The sequence below is a fragment of the Paramormyrops kingsleyae genome, chromosome 12 (genome assembly GCF_048594095.1).
Source record: "Paramormyrops kingsleyae isolate MSU_618 chromosome 12, PKINGS_0.4, whole genome shotgun sequence".
Lineage (NCBI taxonomy): Eukaryota > Metazoa > Chordata > Actinopteri > Osteoglossiformes > Mormyridae > Paramormyrops > Paramormyrops kingsleyae.
The window spans coordinates 16,445,039-16,471,971 of NC_132808.1; the positions used below are offsets into that span (position 1 = coordinate 16,445,039).

Sequence of the window (26,933 nt, forward strand, 5' to 3'; positions counted from 1 at the left end):
GTTTTTCCCGTAATGCTTTATTTATTTATTTTTTGTGGTTCAGCGTGTTAGTGATCGGTGCCTATGTCTGGAAGGTCACGAGTTCCAATCGTGAGGCAAGGAGAGTAAATCAATGGCAGGCCCTTGTCAGATCATATACATGCACAATTTATGGGAAATTTATAGACACCAGTAAGCCTATCCACATTTCTTTGGACCGCAGGAGGAAACCCAAGTATTTATAGGAGTCCCATGCAACATGGTGAGAACATGCAAACTCCACACACTGACAAGCACATAGCAGACACAGGATTCAAACCCCCAGCCCTGGAGCGATGAGCCCCCATACTCCACGCAGGGGATTACCCAGGATGTCAAGGGAGGGACACAATGTCATAGGAAATGTACACATTTATCTTGGTAATTAACACGTTTTAGAAGGACCATGAATTGGGATTCACAAAACAGGCAGATTATCTGTTGCTTAATTAATTCTTGTTTTATTTCTTATTGCAGTGAAAGACGACAGGAGATAGACACTTGTTTACAAAGTATATTCAACTACCTAAATTCTGTCATGGGCCTTTGGGTTGTATTAGTGCTCTGTTACATTTTTCCCATATCGTTATCATGGCAGATGAGATGATCACTGCTGAATCTCCATCAACTAAATGTAGGCCTGCTTCCGTGAGTTAGTAACCTGTTTTTGTGTTTAGATGAAAAAAGGAGGAAAGTATAAAAAAGAAAAAAATATATGTATTTTTTCACACTAGGTACGACATACAATGAATCTATGTACAAATCTTTTTTTCCCTTTTTTCTGTAAATATTTTTATTGTCTGTTGTTGGGGTTACTTTTAAGCATCAGAAACAGCATAGGTTTAGACCGCTGGGTTTTTCCATTATAGCAGAAAGAGGGGGAATAGGTTTTTGTGGTCACTTTTTTCTAAGATACACCCCTCTGTTTTTTCAGTGCAGAGAGCTGATTTTTGTGCAAAGCATCCACTGCAACAGAAATCCTTATTTCAGCGTTTTAAAATTGATACAAAAAAAAATCCTGCACAAGCTCTGGTCTTGTGCAAACAACAGCGATCTGCCTTCAGATTCGCTGGGGTTCCTTTCAGTGTGACTTACTGTGACAGCACTGAGAAGAAAAACTGATCACGTTCATGGAAGAAGAGTGATTTTAATGAAATCACCGTTGACAGACTGAGAGCGGCGCGGGGAACGAGTAGGTCTACACACTACGATCTGGGGACAGTCCTGATCAAAGCTTACAGAGGAAGATACAATTAGGCTATAATTGTCAGATTTGCTGAAATTTGTGCATCAGCTGTAAATCAAAACAAGCCAGAATGGAAGAGGACATGGATGAGGGACAAACATCCAAAGGTAATGTTATACGAGCTTGTTTACTGAAATAAATTAATTGCACGGTATTTTATTTCTGAATTTAAACATTTTTTGGGTGATCCTAATAAATATTCAAGCCAATAAACATTGTAAGGATGCCATAAAAGGAGATGAAATATCAAAATCATATTACCAATCATATAAATATCGGTATTTATAGCCAAATCATGCGTTGAAAATTGGAATAGAAGAATTTCAGTAGTATCGGCAGGGATCGAATGTTCCATAAAAATATGTTTACTTCTTAATTCTTCATTTATTTTCCATTTTCATGTGATGTTACAATGTATGGTTTTAATATACTGATAATGCAGTTTTAATTCGGAGAGATCATATTTAATTGCGATTTAGTTCGTTCGAGCAGGGTTTTCGTGTGCAATGCAAAACGTTTTTTTTACGTAGCAGGCTTTTTCGTTTATAATACAGACAATTATAAATTTGAATATACATTAAAATATGCATATAGCCTATGTTTCCACGCGTAATACCACTATATATATATATATATATATATATATATATCCAGGATTCTTCATTTTCATTTTCCTAACACAATCGCTGGTGTTGATACAGACCGTCCGTTTTATCTGTCGTTTGTACTGATCTGCGGTTGTATCACGATTACACGTAAATGATAAATCACAGCTGACTTCCAGAATATCTTGCCTTCAAGTCAGATATGGTTGGAAACGTGATGGAACGCATAACACCACAATTTCAACCTTAAATTGACGTTGCGGTGTTATTAAGCAAAAAATACTTCTGGGTGTGTGTTATTCTGCAGGGGGGCGGGGCAGTTGGTGGAGGTATTTTTGTCCATGTGACAGTGATTACTAAAGACTTTTTTTATGACGTAAGCTGTATAATAATCAGTACGAGTATTTCACGTTTACCATTGCCAGTATAAAGAATTTATTAGACTAAAATATATATATTTTACCTTGAAAAGTTTTCTTGGTGTTGCCTAAGTGTATCACTTACACTGTAGACTGTTTGTTCTCTCTCTCTCTCTCTCTCTCTCTCTCTCTCTCTCTATATATATATATATATATATATATATATACACACACACACACACACACACACACACACACATATATATATATATATATATATATATAAATATGTGTGTGTGTATATATATATATGTGTGTGTGTGTGTGTGTGTGTGTATATATATATATATCCGTAATTCTTTCATACGCATACTGAGTGATTGTGAAGGGTTTTGTGGAATTCTGAGCAGAAGCATAGGGGCAGGATAAAATAAGACATTGCAAATGCTACTAATAAAATGAAATGTTTCCTCGGAAACTAATATATGTTTATTGTATTGAATAATCGGCCATGTGTTTTCACAGCCAATAGCTTAATATGCTTGAGCTTAAAATGACAAAAAATGCTTGTTATTCATTTAATCATCGCAGTATATCATTTAAATTTTGCTTACTGCAATGAATTTTGAACTTTACCTAATATGAGTAATTTAAGTATAATGTTATAATATATACCATGATAATATAATATCTGGCCTTGAGGCTTGAATTTGAAACTGTACCATAAATGCCCGTGCAGTTTTTAAGCTCCAGGTCCTCATCATCATTATCTCACTGCTTTTCCTGCTGAAGATGGCAGTGGAGTCATGCCAAGCAGGTCAGAGAAGATCTCTGTTCCATGGCCACAGACTTTAGCATGTTCTGAGGGAATTCCGAAATGCATCCAAGCTAGCAGTAGCTTGTTTTGATTCCTCCCTGCATCCTCCACCTAGTGGGAGGTATCCAGAACAGCTCCGGTGGGCGCCGCCCAGGTGGGCGCCGCCCAGGTGGGCATCCTTACGAGATACTTGAACCACCTCTGCTGACTTCTCTCAATCTAAGGGACGAGCGGCTCTATTTTGACGTTCTTCGGAGTCCAGCAATCTTGCACAGAAACCTCATTTTGGCCACTTATACTCTCAGCCTTGTTATTCTAGCCATTACAGACAGCTCACGATCATAGGTGAGGACAGGGACATTGATTGACTGATAAAGAAGCTTCCGATTATGACTCCAGCTTCCTGAAAGAGGCAATTTACTTTTTTTTTTCTAAGTACCATGGCCTTGGGTTTGTAGGGGCTGATTTTCATCCCAGCCATGTGAATCCATTGCTGGAGTACGTGTGCATGGTGGGATTCCTGGTTGGACGAGACCAAAAACAAAACATCATCTACAAATAGCAGGGATGTCACTTTTAGCCCTCCAAACCAGATGCCCTTCCAGCCATGAGTGTGCCTTGAAATCCTTTCCATGAAAATAACAGAAACAAATAGGAGTGGAGAGAACATGCATCCATGCCAGAGGCCAACACCTACCCTGAATGGCTTCGATTTTGTGTGAAGTATGCAGACACAATGCATTCATACTGGAACTAAATAGCATGCTGCAATGGTGCCGGTGCCCCATATTCCTACAGCACTTGCCACAGTAAAAGCCATATTCTCATACATCCATAAATGTCCACAAAGTGCATGTAGACTGCATTAGCATATTCCCATGAACCCTTTCACAGATGTACACAGGGAAAGAGTTGGTCTTCTGTTTCATGGTCAGACCAGAATCTGCATTCCATCTCCTGAATCATAGGTTCAGCCATCTGGTGAAATCCCTTCTTCAGTATCCTGAAATAGGCCTTCCCTGGGACGCTGGGAAGTGCGATCCCATATTTTTGCAACACACCCTCTGGTCCTTCTTTTTTTAAAAATAGTCCAGAGATATGTTACCTGTATTCCGTACAGCACTGGAGAGGTGCCTCGACCGCGTCACACCAACAACATCCAATGCTTTCAACATCTCTGGAGCTGCAGTGATAGACTCTCATTCCAACAGTGCCTGAAGGAGAGAATAAACATTCACTAGGTTTTGAGGAATTCCTCAAAAGGTTCTTCGCAGTACTCAACAATATCTTCAGTCCTCTGATGCACAAATTTTCTCTTCTTTGAGTGGCTTCACTGCAGTCTCTCTCATCTGTTGGTACCAGTTAGCTGTCTCAGAAGACCCCCTTGTAAGCATTACCCTGGAGTCCTTCCTCATCATCTTGACAGCTTCCATCACTACAGGTATCTACTAGGGTTGTTGTCGTGACAGACATGACTGTCTTCTGGCAACAGCTCTTTGCTTCTTCTACAATTACTGAGGCCTTGAATGCGATCCCATCAGCATCAATGTCCCCACATCAACGCAAAGGAGTTTTTTTGGATGTGAGTTTGCCATGAAATCTACCAACACAGGCTTCAAGCAGACATTCCCAAAAAACTAGTCCATTAGGACTCTTCGTGCACCAAATTCAACTAACCTCCAAGTGATGATTACTTGATTGGCTTGTTCCTGACTTCTCCTGGGCCACACACTCAGCCTTGAATCAAAAGATAGAACAATGAAATTGATAATTTTCATTTAGTCTGGAGTGCTCTGTATATATATATATATATATATATATATATATATATATATATATATATATATATATGTATGGTTATGAACATCTCTGCATTTGAGCATGGTTCCAGACCTCACAGTGTGCATGGAGGTAAGTCCGACTATACCCCAGGAGTGCAGGCACCTTCCCAATCCCATGTTCACAATTCAGTCTTCATAGCTAAAGGTTAATCCATCTGAGTTTTTTCCTGCTCAAGTCTGTTACCCAAATGGCACTGTACTTGAAACTCACCTTTCATCATGTGGTTGGACGAGCCCAAATATATATATATATGTATATATATCGCTGCACCCGGGAGCCGAGTGTCGAGTGGGAGGGGCAATGTTGAGTAGGAGGGGTAGTGTCGAATAGGAGGGGTTTATCACAAGGGGTAGGGTATCAGATAATAACAGTTATAAACCTCTCTCACATTGTGCCTCCTACTCAATATTGCCCCTCCTGCTCAACATTGCCCATCCAACTCAACATTGCCCATCCCACTCGACATTCAGTTCCTGGCTGCAGTGAAATGCCTGTCCAAAAAAAGGATCCACATAGCCATTTTGGGGTGTGTCTTGCTGATACTACATGGAAAGCTCAATCTCTAGAAGTTGGTGAATACCACCTTCATGCCTGTGTCAAAGGCTGGGTCTTTGTAGCCCTATTTCAGACGGTATACACTGGTCCTTCTTGGAATCTTTCATAGTACAGGGGAATTAAATGAGTTTTACAATATTCTTTTAATAAATTAGCAGTTTAGTTTTGGGGGAGAGTAGTACCATGAAAGTTAAAATGGTTAAGCCATCCAGATTAGGAACATGTTGCAATAAACAAGCAAAGACAATCAACGGAACTAGTGTTTTTTTTCCAGTTTTTTGGATTCCAGATGGTTGCTTTAGGCTTCTGTTTTATAGTGTTTCCTTGAAGTCCCGTTCATTTTTCTCACATATAAGAGATGCAATTTTGAAGAATCATTGAAAGTGATATATTCTGACCGTATTTATGCCTGTAGAATTTCTGTAATGTTTCATGGTGTAGGTTGGTACTAACAAATAAAATAATCATATAATCCTATCACATTATTATAATTACTACTACTACTAGTTCTTTTTCCTTCCTATAGTCCCCAGTTGCTATTTTACGTTAATAGAAAAGAAAAGATTTGTGTTGATTTTTATGGCTGCCTTACTCCTTATTGAAGTGCAGGTCCCAGTATAATCAATAAGGTATAATATTATGTATTAAAGCATTGTAAGCTGTTTTTAGAATGTTGTATTTGATATTTGAAACAAAATATTATGTTATGTAAGCAGCATTATTGCTGAAATTTCATATCCTATGAAATCCTATATTTATCTTTTCAAAAGTGTTTGGAGAGATGTTTGGAAATATATGTACAATCATTGGTGTATATATTTATCTCACACTATGGTCTTGTTAAGATATAATTCCTAATGTCCCCATATTACAGCTTTATTCTTGTAATGTGTCTCATTCACATTTATCTTGTTACATCAGTTGGCATACAGTATTTGGGTCACTACACTCAAGTTCTCAAGTCTATTCTCAGAATTTGCACATCGGTTGGCATAGCAACCAAAGTGGTCCATTAAATAGGCAGAGATAGTTGGTGTTGAGTTTGAAATCTGAAAGGTGACTGTATGGTTGGAAATGTGTTTTATGTCACAACACATTTAACTTTATATACAGTAGTAAATTTGAGGGAAATGTGTTTTATGTCACAACACGTTTAACTTTATATAGTGAATTTGAGGGAAATGTGTTTTATGTTGCAACACATTTAACTTTATATAGTGAATTTGAGGGAAATGTGTTTTATGTCGCAACACGTTTAACTTTATATAGTGAATTTGAGGGAAATGTGTTTTATGTCGCAACACGTTTAACTTTATATAGCGAATTTGAGGGAAATGTTTTTTATGTCGCAAAACATTTAACTTTATATAGTGAATTTTAGGGAAATGTTTTTTTATGTCGCAACACGTTTAACTTTATATAGTGAATTTGAGGGAAATGTGTTTTATGTCGCAAAACATTTAACTTTATATAGTGAATTTGAGGGAAATGTGTTTTATGTTGCAACATGTTTAACTTTATATAGTGAATTTGAGGGAAATGTATTTTATGTTGCAAAATATTTATGTTTAAATTACTTTTGATGTAACATAGTCAGCTGCGAGACGAGCTGCTCTGGGCCCGCCCCATTGGGCGGAGGACATGCAGAGGACCCGGAACACACTAGCTAGCCTGGTAGCATTATTTTTGATACTGTGTGGATTAACAGTAAGGCCAGTCCATTTCTTTCTCATTGTTCATTATGCCGACAGATGGACAGTCGAAGTGGTAAAGGGGGGGCAGGGGTGGGTCTTTGTAATCTGAGAGAAGCCTTCTGTTCCTCTATAAAGATTATTTATTTATTTACTTACTTTTTATTACAGTTTATTCTGTTTCACCGTGACTGTTGGTCAGAGTGTAATTTTTTTTTCTAAAACTAACAAAATCTCAGGCTTGTCAGTTATTATGGTTAAGTCACAGTTATTATAGCTAAGTCACAGTTATTATAGCTCACTATTTTAATTTGCTGGTTAAGCCTGTAATCACATTTTATCACTCTTTTCCAGTTCTTCCATTAAGATAAGACTTCAATTGAGTAGTAATGCATGCATGTAGCTTTAATATTAACAATGTATAAACCCTAATAACAATGTAATTGATGTAGAGATGTCACTTTTGCTATAATGAAATCAGAAAAACTTGAAAAAGAAAACAAGCAACTTGAGGATCCCTTTCTTGTTGTGACACGTTTTAGACATGCAGTCTGTACACACATGCAGTCTGTAGACACATGCAGTCTGTACACACATGCAGTCTGTAGACAAGATGGTGTGTTGCTGCGTGATTATACAATATACATTAGGAACACTGAAGTGATTTTCTTAAGGAAGGTAATGCAAATGCAGTTATAATTTAAAACACTGGTACCTCTAAGTATTCTCTTCTGTCACTGAATTATGCATGAATTATGCAAGTGTATCCTCAATCAAGTCACCATTTTTCATTTTCAATAATTAAATTATGGAAATGTTGCTGAAATAATTTGCTAGTAAATTATACCCGACTTTATGCTTGTGTCCAACTGTGCTGCATGATGTGTGTTTGGAGTTATTTCAGAACATGGTGACTTGCATACAACTTGTCTAACAGAAAAATAATGAAAGTATTTGAAATGCACATTGAAATACAAATAATCAAATAAATCATCTTTCATACTGACCAGGGAACATCAAAATGTGCGTGAATCTATCTATCTATCTATCTATCTATCTATCTATCTATCTATCTATCTATCTATCTATGTAGCTCAGCTGTTGTGTGGTTATAGTATAACTGTTGTTCATTTTTATGTAAAAATGTATATTTCATCACTCTGCTGCATTTTTACAGAGGTTTATATTATCATACATTTCCAGAAGTTTCAGAGTTTTGTGCCCTGGGATGGACTGGCATCCCATCCAGGGTGTATCCTGGCCTTATGCCCTGTGCTGCCAGACCCCCCAGATCCAGATCAGAATAAGAGGTTAGAAGATGGATGGATGGGTGGGTGGGTGGGAGGAATGGATGGATTTGATGGATGGATTAAACCATTTTTAAATACAGTCTGTTACAGTGATGCTTTTATAGGTTTTTGGTTCAGAAACCCCATCAGCAACATCCATCGAAGCAAAGAAATCTAGGCTGAGACCCTTCTGGACTGAGATGGTCCATTTGGGTACGAAAACACATTATAGTAATAAACTGTGCAGACATATTAACCTGATCTGGGTGTTTGCAGACAGCTTGGAGGGAAATGCAGGGGGATTCCAGATAGAGGTAATCTGTGCGCTCATGCAGATGCCTCAGAATGAATGGATGCAGCTCCGCTTATAGCTATGACAGAGGTACTTGTCATTCCGGTCAGGCTCTGCCAGAAGCAGCGGCAGAGCTGAAAGAACAGTGCTGAACAGCTGCGAGCTGCCTTATCTCTAACGAGAAGGGAGAGCAAACAAGGAGTAAACGCAGCTGCCCCTCTACCAGACATTCTTAATCCAGATCATAGTACCGATACAAAAAGGAAACAGACTATGTGTACATATGTTCATTGTGCATTGAGCACACTGTCAGCCTCTTAGGGTTTGCACGTATATTGTGATTCAACAGGAAAACACTTGTTTCTTATACAGGATCTATCCGACTGTAAATCCAAATTCTGCGGACAAAATAAAAGAATAAGAAAAAACCCTGGATTACAATGAACCAGGCTGGGTAAGCAGCTTTAAAATCAGTTCGGGGAAAAGAGAAAAGAGTGTGAATAAATATGTTTGTAAGACATTCATGAGAAATATTTGAGAGGAGTATTCCAATGCCGCTTTGCAGTCAACGGCACACAGCAAACTCACAGAAGCCATGTCCGTGTGCACAGTGTCCGCACTCCCTGCCACTGTGACTGCAGCCCCTCATGTCCCCTCTACCTGTAACCGCCATTCGTGACATTCCTCTTGTTGTCCCTCCTGCCCCCCCTTGATGTCCCCTATCAGCGGCATTGTTTGCATCACTGCCTCCCGCTATTTTCTCAGCGACCACGGCGCCCCTCCCCCCCCCCCCCCACCGTTGGAAGGTATGCTTGTTTCTCCTTTCACATCTACCTCTCGGCTCTCCCTGGCGCGCCGCCCGCTGCCTCCCATGCCCATGCCGCGCCCGCTGAGGACGTCAGTCCTTCCTCAGCCGTTCTGGGACGGGCTCCCGCTGTTTCGCCCAGCTGTCCACCTGTGCCGGCTCTTCCTCCGGCAGCGTTTCCTGTGAGCTTCGTTAGTTCTCCCCCTGTCCGGATTTTTCCATGACCCCTGCTGAGGCGACTTTGTTTCTTGGCCAGGTGCCAAAGCCTCCTCCCTTTTTCCTGCACCTTTCACCCACTTCTAAGTTCTCCTCCTTCATCTCCTTGCCCCCCTCTTCATGCCAGCCAAGGTTAATCTCTAAAACCTCACTCGGTCCCCGTCGCTCTTTTCTCCTGCCAGCCTGGCTCATGTCTTCAGGCTTCTAATGCTCCTATCATCTAAGCAGCTTCCACCCTAGAGTCTCTACATCCCTTTTTTGCTTCCCCTTTTTGTCTGTCATGCCTTCAGACACACAGGAATATCTGTTGGATCCAAGTTTTCCTTCTTGTGCCACCATCCTGCAGCAGTTGTCTTTGGAGGGGCACCTCTGTCTACTGTGACCGGTGAACATCTACACTGCCAGCCTCATTCACCCATGTACCTGTTATCTAATAGGTATTGATCAGAATGCCATGATACATTACAATAAACACAAAGCAGAGTCATCTATTCTACATCTTTAAACCCACTCCACCTCTTAACACTTTCTTAATCGTCTGGTAACCCAGCCAAGAATTGCATATCACAGTCAGTGGTTATTCTGGCTAGATGAGACTGCAACACTCATCTTCACATATCTCTGGTCCCCATTTCGGGCCCAAAATATTATATACCAGTAGCTTTACACTTGACATACACAAAACATTTTGCACTGATATTGTAATCCTTTCTTTGTAAAATTTTGCAGTAGTTGCTGTTAATCTGATGATGACAAGCATGATCCTTCCAGGGATTCCAAGTCAAGAGAACAACAATCACTGGAACAAAATAAATAAACTGACGCTGAAGTTTGGTGTCTCGTGGCATCGGAATTGGCTCATAAGATGATCAATATAACTGTCTAGACAGACAATAAATACAATACAATATAACAAGACATTTTCAATAATCTATAGTCTTGCATTTTGGGGAGTGAAGATGTTTGGCTTTGTGGTGCTTTATTAAAATAAGGGTGATAATTGTGAAAACCATAAAAGTGGATGTTACCAGTTTTGCCATCTTTAATCTGATGTAAATCTGGTGAAATGACACGTACATCAACAAGCTAGCTAGCACGTTCGGCTAACTAGCAGCGCCAACAAACACATTATCAGTAGCTTTTTCTATGTGCAGCTTTGTTAAGGAGCAAAACCATTTACTGATATTACTGTATTATCGTTAAAGTCACTATTAAACCACTAGCAGTGATTATCTTCATTCTACTGGGAAATCGTACTGTTCCTGTGAATTATCGCTCTGAGAATAATTGACCATCATTCTCTCTTGATTTTTTTAGGCTGCTTTGAGTGCTGCATCAAATGCTTGGGCGGCATCCCGTATCCGTCGCTGATCGCCACCATCCTGCTCTACGCCGGCGTGGCGCTCTTCTGCGGCTGCGGCCATGAGGCGCTCTCTGGCACCGTCACCATCCTGCAGAATTACTTTGAAGTCGTTAGAGGCCCTATTGACTCCTTGGATGTCTTTGCCATGTGAGTATCTGAGGCTGCTTCACTTCATTTTCGAATCCTTGGGTGTTTGTCTTCACAGTATCATGTCCCCTATTTCTATTTTTTCAAACTCAAGATATTATGCTGTGCAAGATCGATCTTTTTTATGGGTCCTATAAATAATATTGGCAACACTTTCTATGAATGCCATGCCTGTAAGAGTATGAACACACTCATAACTCATCATAATGCATTTATGAAGCATCAGAAACATGACTATAAATATATATAAAGACGTGTGACACGTTATAGCCATGATTATTATGCATTATGACTGCCGTATGAAGCTCTCATCTATAATGTGCTATACATATCTTCATAATCAGTACAAACCATCCTTAATTATGTATCTATAATGTATTATACATGAGTGCTTCATTGGAGCTTTTGAAGTACTACAATCAACAGTATAATGCCTTGTGATTGTCAATGGAAGATGTTGTAATGCTTTAATTAAGGTTAATTCTTATACCAACCATTATAATGTATTATTAATGTATCTATAATGCATTATAGATGACAACTTTAAGTACAATGTTACCATAATAACTTCATTCTACTTTAGCACGCTTGTATTTACACACACACACACACACACACACACACACACACACACACACACATATATGCTGAAAACTCCAGTTGCTTGTCAGTTATCTTACAGTCAGCAGATATTGATTACGATTTGTTATCGATATCAGAAAATTATAATTTTTTCATGGATTTTGTGTGCAGTGCATTTGATATTTTGTATATCTCACATTCTGTATTTTAAGGCAATTTATGCTTATTTTATTTAGTAGAATATAAAATACACAACAAGGGCAATAGATTTTTATATTTTACACAAGGTATTTTTTCTGTAAACACTGGAAGATTAAAACACATTGTAATACGCAAAACCAGACACAAGTACCAAAAGGGTGCTTTCCAGGACAACTGGAAATTATGACTAAAACTGGGATTAGCCAGCATGTGCCTTGAGAACTGCTTCACAAACACTTTACAGGGTTTTCATTTAGCACGTTCCCGCAGGAGATCACCTGGCATGACTTCCCACCTCTTCTGCACACCATTCCTAGAGATGAATGGTAACCGTGGGTCACCGTTTTTTGCTAATTTCCTCTTTTGTCCAGTTTATATGGATGGCTCAGTAGGTAGCACCATGTAGAGCTTGCATGTTCTCCCCATGTCACGGCAAATCCCCAGGGATACGTCCGTTTCCTCACATTGACATGCAGTCTGTTGTGTTTTGGGTCATTGAATATTGAGGGACTGGCCAATCAGCTGTAATCCTGATGGAGCTCTACGCCTCCGCGGTCTTAGAGCTAAGCTGCTTAAGATTACCTTGGAATTGGTAAAGATCAACTATGCCATCCAGCAAAGCAATCCTCCATGCTTTACCTTGAAAAACATACATGCACAACTCAAGCCCATATCCACTCTACGTCTTACAAATGCATGGCAGTTGGACCCAAAATTTTTCATTACTCATTCCATAAGACACCCTTCCATTCTTGTTAATTGACAAATGTAAATAGTTTAAAGGAAAAATTATTATAATCTCAAGCAGGTGTACACAGATTTTTGACTGGTACTATACATTGGGAACCCATTCCCTTTCCAATATCAAGTGGAAAATGCATAAAAATTGTATTCTATTGTAATTATTCTTTGGAAAAACAGTACCTTTTAAATAAATAATTGTAAATTGACACCTCTGATGCTGTAGTAAACATTAATTTGTTGAACTCCTTTACAGGATTGACATAATAAAATACGTGATTTACGGTATCGCGTCTGCCTTCTTCGTGTACGGGATTCTGCTGATGGTGGAGGGCTTCTTCACTACCGGGGCCCTCAGGGATCTGTACGGCGACTTCAAGATCACGACCTGCGGGCGCTGTGTTAGTGCCTTGGTAGGTGGAACGGGAACTGGCTCTGTGAAAATGCTATTCGGCGATAAAAACCATACAGATGCTTCCCGGGTCGCAATGGCCCGTTTTACGATATTTCAACTTTACGATGGGTATGATTATTCAATAACTTACATGACATATTCAACACTTTATTATAAAATAGGCTTTTTGTTAATGATTTTGCCCAACTGTATGTTAATGTAAGTGTTTAAAGCATGTTTAAGATAGGCTAGGCTATTATGTTTGTCAGGTTAGGTGTACTGTATTAAAATGCATTTTCGCCGTACGATATTTGCGCATTATGATAGGTTTATCGGAACGTAACCCCATTGTAACCCGGGGAGCATCTGTATTTATTCATGCCTGGAAATTAGCTGTGGCATTCTCAGTCTGCTTAGTCGTGTTAACAAAGTCATAAAATTTACATTAAAGGTTAAGAAAGGTGCTTCTATTAACGACTGTACATAAAACAAATAATACATAATTAGCAATTAGTACTCCTACAGTGGGCCTAATGAAAATGAAGACAAACGTGTTAGAGTGTGATGACGCGGTATCTGTGTCCCCTGTACAGTTCATCATGCTGACATATATCTTCATGCTGGCCTGGCTGGGAGTGACTGCCTTTACGTCACTGCCAGTCTTCATGTACTTCAACGTCTGGAATATCTGCCAGAACACGACCGCCGTTGACAACTTGTGCTTAGATCTCCGTCAGTTTGGTGTGTTTTGTAGCCTTTGGATGTTTTACACGCCTTTCCTTTTTAATTAAGAGTACCTATCAAACACAAAATGGTGCCTTTTGTAGCAGCCAGTAACTTCCGTTAATGAAATAACTGGCCAATAATGCAATAGCTTATTACATTATGCGCAACAAGTAATAATGTTTTTGATTTGGAAATGTTATTACATTATTGGTAAGTCATTACATTATCGACTTTTACTACATTAAGAATGTAAAAAATATTACGTTATTGGCAAATATTTCATTAACGGTAGTTATTACATTATTGGCTGCTACAGCTCCTTCTCCCTAGCTAAAAGGTTAAATACCTACGCACATACAAATGAATCGACTGAAACAGAAAGTAATTTCGGACAAAAAAAAGACAATTATCTAAAATTCAGAGGAATTAGCTTGGTCGCACAGTGATTTGACAAGGTATATTTAGATTGGACGTATTTCTTCATTGTGGTTTGTATTTTGTTATACATTTTCAAATATTTTAAAGCAAGTTTATGTATATTAGCTTAGGTGCCTGAATTTCACCAATGAAATGTGTGTGTTGACATATTTAGAATTATGAAGTTATCCAAACTTTAAGGAATTTACAGTTCTTTGATTTTTTTAACATCAGGAATGATAAACATCAGAGAGGAAAAGAAAGTGTGTTCTGGATCGGAGAAATTCTTCAAGATGTGCGAATCGAACGAGGTTAGTACGAAGAATGGCACTTCAATATATATCTCATTGTATCTCAATATATATCTCATTCATTTGGCAACTTTCCTGTTCCACCTCATATACATATACATATACATACAAGTGCGAACCACACGGCATTATCATACAGCACACAAGCATCTTCATTTCCTAACTGCTGATGAATGCTAATGCTATTTATACTGAACCGTTTTAATAAAAGAGGAATCTAGCTTTGCATTTTAATGCACATATCAAGGCCTTTCCTACTGTTCAGTGTCTTTCCCTGACCCCATCAAAGAGACTTAATATATTTTAAAAGATGGAAATTTTATAAATCACAATTAATTGAACCTCGGTATCATTTTTAAGTTATTTTACAATTTTCATTTGGAGGAAAACTCCATCCTGTTAAGCACAGAACACGATGGAGCTTACGTTAAGCATTCCTCAGTGAGGGATCAGGACTAAAATTTTGATTATTGTAATTTTCTATAGTTTTACCCACTAGGGTGGAATGAAGCTCATTGCCATTATTTCAAATTTCAAGATACTGAGCTTTATTGTGTTCCTTTGCCATCATAAATGGCATCACTCCCTGGAGGATAATGTCATATAAAGATAGATATTGTTATTTAAAGGGGCATTAGAGCAGACGAATAGATTGGAAAGCAATGCAGTGGGCATAGAGAAAACCTCTAAATCCATTATCTACTAAAGCAGCACTCTTACAATAAAATGTTTAGCATTTAATTATGCAATGGAAAAAATATATCTTGAAAATGTTATATGAGGTGTTTTTTGTGACTTCAGGATAAAAGAAAAGTAGTTAATTTGCATTTTTTTAAAGCTTTTAAATTTGCCATATATTAGGACACATTTGATGATGACAGGGTAAAAAGTTCATAGTAGGAATCATCCGTAAGTGAAACTATTTAAACTATTTACTTAGGCGTGTAAATCATGCTCTGGTGTGTAACCTGCTTTTTCTATTTTTGTACATATCAATGAAACTCCTGATTATAGCCAGTTTTTCCACCATATTATTGAGCCTCATCACGATTTCAATGCTTTTCAGCTGGACCTGACATTCCACCTGTTTGTGTGCGCTCTTGCGGGAGCCGGAGCCGTGGTGATCGCCTTGGTGAGCGGTCAAAAGCCATTTCACGTTAACGTGCTGTTAGCTGAAAGACCATATTAGCTATCCATCCCTGCGACTACTCTCAAATACCTCGGAAGATAAAGAGACCGGAGGGTTCATTAACAAAATCTGACATTTGTTAATGCCAGTACCAATAGTCAAAAGGAAATGTTACTGTCTTATAATCAAAATCTTTCAATTTCTGTGTCTCCAGTGTTTACCATGGAGTGATCTATACAGAAATGCTATGAGTATTGTATTGTTTATGAATAAATGATATTTATTTAATATATATATAATGTATTGCATTATACTACTATATAAATACCAATGACAAACCATTGCAGTTATAGTTGAATAACCCTTCACTTGATTAATGTAAATATTAATATTTAGAGCATATGCTACAAAAACAAAATTTCTGATTGTAATGAATCAGAAATCATAAATTCAAATGGTGTGATGTTATGAAACCACTGACTTTACTGCATGACCAAAAGCTTGCAAGTTTAAATTGCATGAGTACTGCTCTTATAGTACAGCTGCACAGTCTCTGAAGAATAACTACATCTATTCTGCATGAAGAATTATTTTAGTAAAAACTAGCATTTTGCTCATCATCTAGTGTAAGGTCTGGTGTACATACTATAGCATTACGTAAATGGCTCTTTTGATTTCGGTGGAGAAGAATGCTTCCGGATATTCTAACGCAACACCATGACATACATCTCATTTGCAGAGAGATACTTGCGCTTTGCAAATGCTTGGAGTATGGTTGCCATAGGAACTGAGAATGTGAACGTGAGAGGCCATTTTCTAAGACAGCATGCTGGAGGATAATGGCGTCAAGTGCAATGAGATTATGTTTACTACTAAAACCATTACCAAAGCAATGATAAAACTGAGATTCTAGAATATCGTCCAGTTAATTGATTGGCGATATTTTGTAACCATAATGCGATGTGTTCTAGCTTGTTAACATTGCAGATACAATAACTGAAGATTAAATGGAAGTCTTACACCTGTAAGTTTAGACTTAAATTTGTGCTGCCAGGAGGACATGCTATTATAAAACATTAATTTAAAAAAATATATACATGTAATGGCCTCACAAAGCATATTTGTGTACCAAAAAAGACTAGGTCCTATGACCGCAGACTTCATTTGCTCTTGGGCTCCACCTGCTGGTAGCGCGTGAAGACACATACTGTAGGCTCCTATAAAAAACATCAGTAATGTTAGAAAACTACATTTTCAAAATGGAAAGAGAAGGCAAAAAAAAAAACAAACGATGAATTGTTCATGATTGTTAACTTAGTTTTATCTACCATGCACTATAATATATATCGATGTGTTTTTTTTAATAGATTCACTACTTGATGGTTCTCTCGTCTAACTGGGCCTACGTGAAAGATGCATGCAAGATGCAGAAGTACGAGGACATCAAGTCCAAGGAGGAGCAGGAGCTGCATGACATCCATTCCACCCGTTCCAAAGAGCGCCTGAATGCTTACACATAAAACACACGCGTGTCCAGCTTTGCACCCTTTCTGAGGAGGGGGGGGGGGAGGCTCACTTCTGCTGTGTGTACGGACAGGTCGCAACAAGGTGGTGAGGTATCCTCTGGTGGCATTGCTCATAACAACCCTGTACCTCCTCCTGGGACTGGAGTTTTTTCCTCTGTTTGTCGCTAATGCTTGTTTTTTTTTAAATTTATTTAGGGAAATCAGTTCATAATGTGGCTCCCTATGTTATGTTAAGTCAGCAATCCGTAAATAATGTAAAATATTTGAAATATTCAGATTACATCGTATAATAATTATGATTATTTACATATAATGAGACCATTAAATAGTTTATTTATTCACTCATTCATGATTCATTCAAATCCATAATGATAATTCTGGGTTAAAACAGTTACTTCTTCACCATAATTGTCACACTAGCTTTATATTTTATTTTATTTTTATAAAGTGCATAAAATATAGAGTACAACACAAATACAGACAGACAGACACACACACATATTTTTGTTAGAAAATGAAATGTAATGAGAATCATTTTTGAAATCACAGGGGCATTGTCAAAATTTCTTCATGACGTGGATTAAAATAACATTTTGCATGGTTTTCTCATTGAGCCAGACCAAATTTGCATTTTGATAAACACAACAAGCACAGTTTTTAATAATTTAATTTAATGGTTTAACGGATTAAATATTCTAGATTTTTTTTTATTTTGTATAATGGGAACAATTAAATATTCTAGCTGTTGAATGTATGTGCTGTTCAAAGGAATGTCTTTTCTCTTATATATTTTCCCAAAAATTTACATACGTCAATGTTTTGGTAACATGCCGACCAAATAACAATCACCAAACAGCTAAAGAGAATTCCACTTTTGAACAAAACTGTTTACTATAACGGCATTACACAAATGGTATTGCTGATTACAAACTGAACACATGATGTTTGGGATTTTTTTTTGCCTAATCATGGTGTCTCAGTGTTGTGTCATTTACTGCCTGGAAATTCTCATTTGGTCAGTTTCCAAAAGCTGATTTTGTGAACTTGTTCAACTGTTGTAATCTATCTTGGTGTTGAGTGCAATGCTACTCAGTTCAGAAATGAGTACTCTGTTATGTTGCTAGTAATACAGTATTGGTTTTGAAAGCCCTTAAACAAGCATATAAAATATAGTTGTTATCTGTGATATGGTTATGCATTAAATGGTAATTGTTTTACTGAACTGAAATGTTCTTTTTTATTTTTACTTGAAATTATGTGTGCAGTAAAGCAGTTAATACACAAACAGTGTTATACAAAGCCTCTTACTGATTATTAATAAAGTGTAGTCTTTTACTTGTGATTGTGTAGTGTGTAGTGTTTTCTTTCTTTTTAAAACTGTCATTATAGTGTTACAAAGTCGTTATTTTTACTTCCTTTATTCATCTTTTGTACTTTAACATGGACTGTCTTGTAGCCAGCTTTTCATGGAAATTTGATTTGTACATACATGATATACCAAGAGCCTGACAATGTTGTGTTTTTGATGTACAAATAAATTGCTTGCAAAATAAAGTATATGTGTACTTGCTATTATTAATAAGGAATTATTTCTTATTGTCCCACTTATTTATTCCATATAACAAAGATTTATTCATTCATTCATTTCATTATAATGCCTTACAAAAATATTCATAATAGGCAGACACAGATTTCATGTATGGATGTATGTATGTATGTATACCTCTATCTTCCATAGCTACTTATCCAGTAAAGGATCCAGTGAGATGAAGTACAAGGCCAAAAACTCCATGACACAAATTTATCGTTTGGCAACCCCAGGCATCAAGATCATAAGATAAACACAACCAGCAAGCACAAACTCACTCACATTACTGATGGCCTCTGCTCACCGTCTTGGCTGTCCCCACTGCTTGAACAACACACGCTATATACGACATATAACATCAAACACTATACATGATACTACAAAACAATACAATTACAACACAACAGACATTGGTTATACACAACTAAATTAAATGAACAAAGACAGGACTGTTTACAAGGCTCGCAGAGCATGCTGGGAAATGCTAATGAATTCCACTAAGCAGAGACTTCTTGTCAGCACTCCAATATGTTAATTTGATGTTTTTTTTGGAATGCACAAGGACATCTGCACAACCATTGGGGGAACATGGAAACTATACACTCACAGATGTATGGTTCTCCTACCCTGGATTATGAATCCCCTAGAGCCAATATCCATCCATCCATCCATCATTGTTTGATACCTGCTTATGCTAAGCAGTATAGATAATGCATGGCTGGACAGAGTCAAGATACCTCCCCCATATATGTGTACAGAGGAGGGGAAAGGGTAAAGACTGCAGAGCGTGATCAATTAGGATCGTCTGTGGGAGGTTAGAGTGGTATCAATGGGCATACAAATGGGCTCTTATTACTCCTGCAAAAGAACTTTTCAACATGAAACAAAAACAATGATGTACATTTTTGCATGCATTTGCTATCAAATTTATCCAACATGCAACTGTAAATACCACTCAATAGGGAGTTTATGAAACTCCAAGTTATATTCTACTGTAGGGAGGGATAAAATCCAGAAGCAGCAGTGATGCTAATGATTGTTGGTGCTGCCACCTAGTGGAAGGTGCTGGCATGCCCCTGAAGGCCTAACTTGAAAGGACACTACAGAATGATGCAATGAGTGGTGTAAGGCTTCAAAGGAGCAAAGTGACACATCTGGGTTTTCTGTCTTTTCTGAAGGAAGACCAGCACCATGGACAGCAGCCTTTGAAACTCAGACTACAATATCTGACGTATGTTAAAACCACAGTGTCAACATGGAGCTCTTAAAAGACAGCACAGCCATCAACCTGGATACTAACCTGTGGGATAATTAAATGTAATATTGTCTTTGGCATTGTCTGTCTTTGGCTTTGGAAAAATGTAGCAGAACTTGACCCTGTCATGGCCACGTTTTGTTAAAACCCAGCCAACCAGAAAATTGACCTACATTCTTCTTGTCTTCACTTATGCACTACAATCCCACAGTAGCTGCAGCAGCATACGTATATTCAAACCTAAATTAAGGGTGGACAAGTGTATCTATGCAAACCGAAAAACTACCAGACCAAATCACATCATATGTAGGAAGAACTACAACATTGTAATGTATATGTATAAACTTATAAACATCTTTATCTATTGACTGTCTTACAATGTGGGATGAAAAACTCAAGGGCAGGCGCACTGAGCTAACAAAAGGGATTTATTAAGTAAAAGGAGAAGAGACTTGTAAGTAACTGGATCACAGGGGAGACGGGAAAACGGAAGGATTGGAATATAGGGAGGGCACAAGCAATACATGAGTTTGATGTCAATAACAAGACTGGGGAACACATGACTGGGAAGCACCTAAATACATGACTGACAAGGGAGCTAAGAAGAGGCAGCTGGGGATGATTAACACAAGAGGTAAGACAAACAAGCAACAGGCGTGCCCTGTTTGGGTCCCGCTATGGATCAGGTGGACATGGCAAGTCAGTGATCCATTTTATCCAAAAATGACAAAAAAATTACAGATTGCAATAAACAAACAAAAAAAAAACTCAGATGCCATCATCTTGGCCTGTGAATAATTTAATGTGCCTATATTTAATACAGTACATAGTTTTATTAAAAATGCAAACATTTTAATATTAGTGTGTTCTAACAATAGAATGGCATTATTCTACATGCAGGAGATATGTCAACACAATAAGCTGTCAGATATTAATTACAATTTTTATTGTACTTACCTGTATATGTAAAATATGTAGACAAAGAATGAGTATGGGATTAGGCGTGCATCTGATCAACAATTGTGCAGCTGAGTAAGGTGGTAAAATGCGCTTCAGGGAATGCAAGGGCACTAAAGCTGCAGGGCATTTTTGTTAATACGAGATGTGCAGCATGGGGCAGCAGCATGTAATGGGGCTCCTCACCAGAATAAAAGCAGCCCCATTCCGTGTCACATTCGAAATGGGCACTTGCACTTGGACCTTAAGTTAATGGGAGATCATTCATCTGCAGCCGGAGCTGCCTGCGGCAAACGCAGCCGCAGCTCTCCCCGTAACAGTAACGGATGTTTGTTTCACTACTGTTGACTAAACCCAAAAACCAGCCATGGGAAATTCTACTCCTTAAAGCTGCATATATTTTAGCTGAGTTCACCTTCATCTCCCATTTTCAATGAAGGGTTTAAAAATATCTTTAGAAAGTGTAACACGAGAACCTGCCGACGCTGCAGTTCAGAAACATTCAATCCTGTATATGCATGATTGTAAATAAAGCATGAGATATTTACAGCTCAAATATTTACAAAAATTGTTTTTAGAGGTTAAATCTTGACATATTGGCAGATGATGCAATATGGCATAAATTACAATGGTACAAGTTGAAAGGCCAGCTGAATTGTCATTTTTTTACATTTTTAGCAAATTAATGGAAACACCAGGCCTGACATTATGATATCCGGAATTCCCAGAGTGACAGGGATGACAGGACACACTGCACATCTTCGCCTAGACACTATGAAGTCTTACCTCTGAAGTTTCCCAGTATTGTTTTGCTCTTGATTGGCATTGTTATATTAGTGAAGCACATTACATCATATACATGCATGATACCAGGCATCATATACATCATATACCATACACAGATTTGGGTAATTCTGGTCCAGAGAGTAAAAGTCCAGACTGGGATTTTGTTTCAACTAACCAGTTAAGTACTCTGTGACTGTGACTCTTTATGCTCTTTATCCAACTGTTTGTTTGAAACAAAACCATATGAAATAATCAATGAATTCATAATTTTTTCCCTAATGTATACTTGTAAATTTAACAAAAAAGGGTTAGGGTTATCATATTAAAGTTCTTTTAAATTAAGCAGTGAAGTACATAATTTCAGAAGCACCGTGAAAGGCTCTAAGGCAGAGTCATTTTACATGGTTGTCCTCGGGGCCGAATACAGGTAAGGGCAGAGTCATTCTACATGGTCGTCCTCGGGGCCAGATACAGGTAAGGGCAGAGTCATTCTACATGGTCGTCCTCGAGGCCGGATACAGGTAAGGGCAGAGTCATTCTACATGGTCGTCCTCGGGGCCGGATACAGGTAAGGGCAGAGTCATTCTACATGGTCGTCCTCGGGGCCAGATACAGGTAAGGGCAGAGTCATTCTACATGGTCGTCCTCGAGGCCGGATACAGGTAAGGGCAGAGTCATTCTACATGGTCGTCCTCGGGGCCGGATACAGGTAAGGGCAGAGTCATTCTACATGGTCGTCCTCGGGGCCGGATACAGGTAAAGGCAGAGACATTCTACATAGTCGTCCTCGGGGCCAGATACAGGTAAGGGCAGAGTCATTCTACATGGTCGTCCTCGGGGCCAGATACAGGTAAGGGCAGAGTCATTCTACATGGTCGTCCTCGGGGCCAGATACAGGTAAGGGCAGAGTCATTCTACATGGTCGTCCTCGGGGCCAGATACAGGTAAAGGCAGAGTCATTCTACATGGTTGTCCTCGGGGCCGGATACAGGTAAAGGCAGAAACATTCTACATGGTCGTCCTCGGGGCCAGATACAGGTAAAGGCAGAGTCATTCTACATGGTCGCCCTCGGGGCCAGATACAGGTAAGGGCAGAGTCATTCTACATGGTCGTCCTCGGGGCCGGATACAGGTAAAGGCAGAGTCATTCTACATGGTCGTCCTCGGGGGCAGATACAGGTAAGGGCAGAGTCATTCTACATGGTCGTCCTCGGGGCCGGATACAGGTAAAGACAAAATAAGCAGCCGCCTAGTTCCTGAGGGAGAAACCAACCCAAGGCCAACCCCCCCCAACCCGCGGAGAAATCTATCGTAGGGCTGGTTTGATAAGCTGATACTACCCCCAACCCCCTGCTCACAGGAAAACAATGATTATTCTGTTCCACCACTGTGTTGACATTTTGCTATAAGTACCATGTCGTCTGACTGACTGAGCTGTTAGGAGGTACTGTAGCTGACAAGCCTCCAGTCTTTCGCTTATTAACTCTATGTTTGCTGCTACTTTGTACAGCCTATTATCCCTGATTCTGCTGATTAAGGACAAGCTTTCGTCAATACGGCTATTCTATTTGTCCACGTCAGCATTATCATTGCTATATATATTACAACTGCTATTCTATTTTCTATTTTTTAACATAAATATTTAATGCTTTTTATTTCTTACATTTTCATACATTTTTATTGGTCTTGGAGCATTTAAATGTTCACTTTTTTATATTTGCACTGAAGAAGGAAGTTATTATTGAATATGTCTATAATATGTATATTTCCAGCTATTTCCAAATGCACCCGAAAACATACCTCAGACTCTCCCAACAACTTATGCTGGTTTCCCCTGGCTTTCCTGCTTTTTAACATTTCCTACTGGGTGCTTTATAAACTGAGACCTTTTAATAAGTTCATTTTAATTGAGTTTGGAAAATAGTGCATTATATTTCAGCCTGGTAGAATCCAATAGGCATAGTTATAATATATCAGTAGAATTACCTTCAGTGAGTGTTTGTAAGAAAATGCCCTCTAGTGGCAGCAAAGAGACATAACCATAGTCGAGTTTTGGAAGAACCTAACTTCCAATGCATTTCATGTCCCATGTCTTGGAACAGGGTAATTTATGAGCATATCACAGCATAAGCAGTATAGGCTGGGGGGGGGGGGGGGGGGGGGGGGGGGGTGGAATTTAACTGGGAACTGTTACATTTATTAAATCTGGCCTGCAGATTGATCTACTGAACCCCCCCCCCCACCTGACAGCGGTTGGCAAACTTTACTGCTGGCACCTGACTGATTATAGACATGAAATTTTTCTTTTTTGGTTTCTTGTTCCTCTTTTAGCTTAAAAATATAGCATGTGCTCCACTTGGGAGAATATCTACTGCCGATGTCAGCCTGAGGTCCCCACGCTGCAGCTATCCACTGAGCCAACCAGGTCACCCCACCCCCTATTGCCGGGACAGGCTTCCTACCCCCGCAACCCTACATTGGACAAATGATGGGTGGATGGATGGATGGATGGATGGAAGTGTTAAAATATCATAATTCATTTACAGTGGCAAGTTTCTCAATAGCAAACTACAGTACAAGGCATTATATGAGAACATGCTGGAGTCTTTTACAAAATAACAAATTACATACTGCAGTGTGTATTTATATTTGACCAATTTCTGAGGTACAAAAAATTATAACATGAACAAATTCAATAGCAATATTATTTCAACGATATGTCATTCCTCATGTATCCACTGTATCTGGTTCTGTGAACAAGCTTGAGTGACAATTCCATTTTCAGTGTGTCACAGGCATGACAGCAGTAAAATATCAATCTTAATATCTAACCGCATATTTCCCGTAAGAGCGTATTAAAAACGACCCAAGTGGGAGACATTTAAGGTCAGCAGTGGTGTGGTTTGGAATGTTCAAGAAATCATAAATCATAGCCAGTTGGATTATTTAGAGTATTTGTCTTGTGTTCTTGCTCAGTCAGACGTTTCTTAGAGAAATGTTTTGATGTTATACAACCTTCAGAATTACACAGAAATCAGTTAAAAACCCCAAAGCTCACAATATCCAGGACAGATAATGGAAATCGCCCTCTTGGAAACAGCTAAATTACTGAATTGGGGATGTGAAATGTGGATTTCATTTACAGTGCTGGCTCCATGAAAAGCAGGGCAGGAGACTTTCACAGATCACAACTGTCACTGTAACAAGTCCTTAAATTATATATTTTCTGTACTGTCGAAGGAAGAAATATGTCATGCAATGGTAGGACAAAAGTCCTTGGGACAGACTCTTCCGAAACCTTAAATGCATCACGTACTGTCATGTTTTGTGGATTTTGTCTTTTGCTCTCAGGTTAAAAGGTTATGAAAAGGAGGAGGTGCCACGGTTATTTGTGTGGAAAGTTCAGATGTACAGTATCAGTTAGGTCTACGTTTTTTCATGACTTTGTCTGACGAAAGCTCTGCTAGGTCCTAATTCCCAGGCTTTTAACTTCACCCTTTTAACGTTCTCGCTGAGAAATACCTGAGCTAATTGCAATCATTAACAGTTTGGCTGATGAGGTGTTGGCTCGTCTTTGGCTGACATCTGCTGGCCTTACATTAAAGTCAGTGTCAGTGACTCTCTCATCCTCCTCTGCTTCTGGGCATCTGGTCAGCACATGTTCGATCTGCCTGCTTCTCTGGGCAGGATCACTTTACATCTCACACAGAACCCACATTGGCAGAATTAGGACACACTTTAATGTCAGCCTGTCAATACCATCATTTAATTAAACACTTGTTGTATACAGGCTCACGGTGATAAACAGAGTCATGTGCACTATTTTTCTGCAGGACGGTACATCAGCAAATATAAATCTATCGTATTAAAAAAAAAATCTATTCAATTTTAAAATATATATCTAAAGTCCCATGTAAGGGAAAATTGCTTACATTTATATATGCTTTAAATGATTTGTTATAGGTCATGTTTCATTTGAAATTCTAACTTTATATGAAGTACTATAACTCAGCATAAACGCAGCTGTAGATGTTATGCATGTGTTAGAAGTTACCCTCATTTAATAAAATAAATGATCCCCTTGATGTCTAGTGTCTTTCATCATGGGGTCAGTGAAGCTACTACAGTCATTATAGCTGAAGGTTCCCCCTACTGAGATGAAATGATGCCAGCAGTTAGCTTCCAACATCACACACACAAACATGGCGATGTCACTGAATTAGCTACGCTAACCTGCTAACGCAAACATCCTGCTTATCCCAACAGCCAACTGCGTGCAGTGTTAATTTTGATTTTCATCAAAAGTCCTAATCTTTTTATGAAATGGTATGTAGTATTAGTCACGTTGTGGTTATCTGTTTTGTTGTGTAGTTTTATTTGAGAAGAAACACAGGGTATTTGCCTGAATCAGTCTAAGGGACAGGGTTGGTCATAGTCTGATACATAGTCTTCACATTTCTTTGAAAATTTTGTTTAATTTTCTATGTTCACACACACACACACACACACACACACACACACACACACACACACACTGGCATAAATTACGGGGGTGTGGGGGTTTTAACCTCCCTTTAAATCAAAATCGGCTAATACAACCCCCCAATAATTATGTTTTATGTTTCCCCCTCAGTGGGTGGAGACCTCAACCCCCCCAATGTTCAAACCAAAGTTACACCCTTGCACACACAGACTGGCCCTCTCTACAGACTCCTGAAGGAAACATCTGCACTGCTGTTATTACGGCATAGCATTGGCTTAGAACATGCAGTCTTTATGGACACAGATTAAACTTTTGTTGTAGTTATACATTTCTAATACGAATCATTGCACTAATTCTAAAATGGCATTATATGGACTTTATTTATCATTAAATGAAACATAAATAAAATATACCAGTGCATAGAACTTGAATAAAGAAAACTCAAGTGTCTTTTCTCAGAAACGTAAACAAGTATCAGAGTAGTAAAAACCAGGTGGATTGTGCTGGATTTCTGCACCTACTTCAGTACATGGCACTGAATTTCAAAAGCAGTGAACTTTTCAAACACTTTAAAAGAAAATTCAACTGTTTC

The 26,933-nt window shown here is 38.7% G+C and overlaps 1 protein-coding gene across 1 annotated transcript; it reads left to right on the plus strand.

Annotated features, from left to right (window-relative positions):
• Window positions 1-897: 897 nt before the first annotated feature.
• LOC111845319 (neuronal membrane glycoprotein M6-a-like) lies at window positions 898-18,826 on the plus strand. The gene is made up of 7 exons (XM_023814649.2): window positions 898-1,371; window positions 11,053-11,245; window positions 13,026-13,182; window positions 13,757-13,904; window positions 14,541-14,617; window positions 15,684-15,749; window positions 17,114-18,826. Exons 1-7 carry the CDS (start codon window positions 1,335-1,337, stop codon window positions 17,264-17,266), a joined length of 831 nt encoding a protein of 276 aa, XP_023670417.1. The 5' UTR covers window positions 898-1,334; the 3' UTR covers window positions 17,267-18,826.
• The last annotated feature ends 8,107 nt before the right edge of the window (window positions 18,827-26,933 follow it).

Coding starts and splice junctions, on each gene's coding strand:
- LOC111845319 (XM_023814649.2), top strand. CDS start 1,335: ATGGAAGAGGACATGGATGAGGGACAAACATCCAAAG. Junction 13,905..14,540: donor CTTAGATCTCCGTCAGTTTG/GTGTGTTTTGTA, acceptor TTTTAACATCAG/GAATGATAAACATCAGAGAG. Junction 15,750..17,113: donor GAGCCGTGGTGATCGCCTTG/GTGAGCGGTCAA, acceptor TTTTTTTAATAG/ATTCACTACTTGATGGTTCT.